Below are 3,185 nucleotides of genomic sequence, written 5' to 3' on the forward strand. Positions count from 1 at the left end.
GTTTGGGTCTTTAAGGGTTAAAGGTGGACATTTGGGTCTTTAAGAGTTAAAGGTGGACGTTTGGGTCTTTTAGGGTTAAAGGAGAACATTTGGGTCTTTAAGGGTTAAAGGTGGATGTTTGGGTCTTTAAGGGTTAAAGGAGGACGTTTGGGTCTTTAAGGGTTAAAGGTGGACGTTTGGGTCTTTAAGAGTTAAAGGTGGACGTTTGGGTCTTTAAGGGTTAAAGGAGGACATTTGGGTCTTTAAGGGTTAAAGGTGGACGTTTGGGTCTTTAAGAGTTAAAGGTGGACGTTTGGGTCTTTAAGAGTTAAAGGTGGACGTTTGGGTCTTTAAGAGTTAAAGGTGGACGTTTGGGTCTTTAAGGGTTAAAGGAGGATGTTTGGGTCTTTAAGGGTTAAAGGTGGACGTTTGGGTCTTTAAGGGTTAAAGGTGGACGTTTGGGTCTTTAAGGGTTAAAGGAGGATGTTTGGGTCTTTAAGGGTTAAAGGTGGACGTTTGGGTCTTTAAGGGTTAAAGGAGGACGTTTGGGTCTTTAAGGGTTAAAGGTGGACGTTTGGGTCTTTAAGGGTTAAAGGAGGACGTTTGGGTCTTTAAGGGTTAAAGGTGGACGTTTGGGTCTTTATCCTCCTCAGACCCAGCTGTGGGTTTTCTGTCCACACTTGTGGACAAGAGTTTCACAACTTTATACAAAAAAAGAACAGAAAACTGTCCACCACAAAGGACACTCCATAAAAATTTTAAAACTGCATCTGAAAAAACTGTTGCATCATGATGTTTCCAATATAGGCACTTATTTAATAGAAAACAAAAAAGCTGGTACTTTGCTGACATGTCCTGGGTCTCAGGAGGTTAAGGGTTCAGTATGAGACTGAAAATGTGCATAAAATCTCAGGTAAAGCTGTGAATGCATAAAGGACATAAATACGAATAATGTGTCCAAAGGCATGAGTCATAAACAGAGATGAGCTGAATTTACCGGAAACAGAAGCCACGCCCACTCATCAGTGTCCACTTTCACTTCCGTGCCTCCAAACCCAGTCATCACTTTTTCTTTCCCTTTTTTGTGTTTTTTTTTTTTTTATTCGATTTCATTCCGTCTTCTACCAGATGTCACATTCATTTGTTGAGTCATTCAGTTCTTGAAAAATAACGGCACATGAAATGCAAACGTCTACAGTCGCATCTCTGTTAATGTTGGGTATTGTCACAATATATTCACTCATTTATTTACTTACTTTGGCATTTTTCCAATGAAAACAGATCTACAACCTTAAAAAATACCTATATATTAAAACTCCAAGTTGTATGTTAACATATGGTTCTCCTCATATCATAATTACATAAACTCATCCACACAGGACCACAGTCTGTGGACCCACTGAATCCAGGTGGTTCTTTTCTAACAGGGTCTGGGATCCAAAACAATAAAGACTAATGTCAGAATAGAGTTTTATATTATGGGATAAAATATTGGTACTTAAGTTAGTTAAGTATTGTTTTTTTTCTGAACATCCGCAACGAAAAGCCTCTTTGCAGTAATTGATATTCTGGACAATTCGATTGGTACCAAAAAAACTATCTGTAAGTTTGATACCCAGCCCTTATCCTGACCCTCAGAATCATCCAAAGAATGGTGTTATCCTCCTTAGATGTTGGTAAGTCTTTGGGCGGTGGTCAAGGACCTCCTTGTCTCCCTTAGTTCTGACAGTTTCCTCCTTAAATGTTGGTGAGGCTCTGGGCGGTGGTCAGGGACCTCCTCCTCTCCCTTCGTCCTGACAGTTTCCTCAGCAGAGACTCCCTGAAGGTCCGGCACATCAGGAAGTAGATGAGCGGGTCCAGGCAGACGTTGAGGGACGACAGAAACAGGGTTCCCTCTTTAAACTGGAACAGCAGGAAACGGTCCATGTGGCTGAAGCCCGACGCCGGCATCTGGCTGAGGGTGTAGGGCACGCGGCAGACGTGGTAGGGTACGAAGCAGACGAAGAACACGGCCAGGATGCTGAAGATGCTGCGGTTGGATTTGCGGCAGACGTCGGCGCTGTCCCGGCGCACGCGGCGGTACGACTTGTAAACCTGGTGCGAAATGGAGGTGTAGCAGAACGCGAGGATCAGAAATGTGATCCAGAAGAGGCTGACGCAGAAGAGGGTGGACACCCGGTGCCACTGGACCCCCAGGGGAGTCTTCAGCTGCATGCAGTGGCGGGAGTTCTCCTGGTTGGTGGGACGGCTGGTCAGCAGGACGTTGGGCAGGACGCTGAGAAAGAGGAGGGCCCAAGTGAGGAGCGCCAACACCCTGGCAAAGCCCGGGCTCTGGAGGATGTGTAGAGAGGTGACTCCGCCCACCCTGGACGTACAGGAGCAGGAGTGACGGACGATCTTCACGTAGCGCTCCAGACTGATGAAGCCCATGAAGACGATGCCCACGTACATGGAGGAGTAGAAGAGCACGGCGACGTAGCGGCAGATGACCACGTGGAGGCGCCACCCGCCCAGCCCCAGCTGAGCCGCCAGCCTGAAGGGGAAGCTGAGGAGCATGAGCAGGTCGGCCACCACCATGTTCTTCAGGTACACCACCAGACCCGAGTCGCTGGGCACTCGGAAGAAAATCCACGCCGCCACCCCGTTCAGGGACACGCCCACCACGCAGATGACCAGGTAGAGCGGTGGGAGCACCTGGGTGGTGAAGGTGCTGCTGAAGTCTGATTGGTTTGTGGAGAGGTGGGTGGAGTTAAGGTGATCCATCCCTGAAAACACAGAAAACACACAAACAACTGTCGTCATCAGCTGTTTTACATTTTCCAACAGTCGACAGCGTTTATGGAAATGAAAACTGAGGACCAGACGGAGCTGGTCCGACTGTCCACCACAGGTCCGACTGTCCGACTGTCCACCACAGGTCCGACTGTCCGACTGTCCACCACAGGTCCGACTGTCCGCCACAGGTCCGACTGTCCGACTGTCCACCACAGGTCCGACTGTCCGCCACAGGTCCGACTGTCCACCACAGGTCCGACTGTCCGACTGTCCACCACAGGTCCGACTGTCCACCACAGGTCCGACTGTCCACCACAGGTCCGACTGTCCAACTGTCCACCACAGGTCCGACTGTCCACCACAGGTCCGACTGTCCGACTGTCCACCACAGGTCCGACTGTCCACCACAGGTCTGACTGTCCACCACAGGT

General features: G+C 48.9%; 1 protein-coding gene across 1 annotated transcript in view; it reads right to left on the reverse strand.

Annotated features, from left to right (window-relative positions):
- Positions 1 to 1,372: 1,372 nt before the first annotated feature.
- Positions 1,373 to 3,185, reverse strand: part of LOC115431845 (P2Y purinoceptor 14-like) — a 6,075-nt gene continuing 4,262 nt past the window's right edge. Inside the window, exon 2 of the mRNA XM_030152515.1 lies at positions 1,373 to 2,744. Coding sequence (XP_030008375.1) covers positions 1,717 to 2,742 — 1,026 coding nt within the window. The 5' untranslated portion in view covers positions 2,743 to 2,744 and the 3' untranslated portion in view covers positions 1,373 to 1,716. The remainder of the gene's footprint in view (positions 2,745 to 3,185) is intronic.

The sequence above is a fragment of the Sphaeramia orbicularis genome, chromosome 13 (genome assembly GCF_902148855.1).
Source record: "Sphaeramia orbicularis chromosome 13, fSphaOr1.1, whole genome shotgun sequence".
NCBI classification, from domain to species: domain Eukaryota; kingdom Metazoa; phylum Chordata; class Actinopteri; order Kurtiformes; family Apogonidae; genus Sphaeramia; species Sphaeramia orbicularis.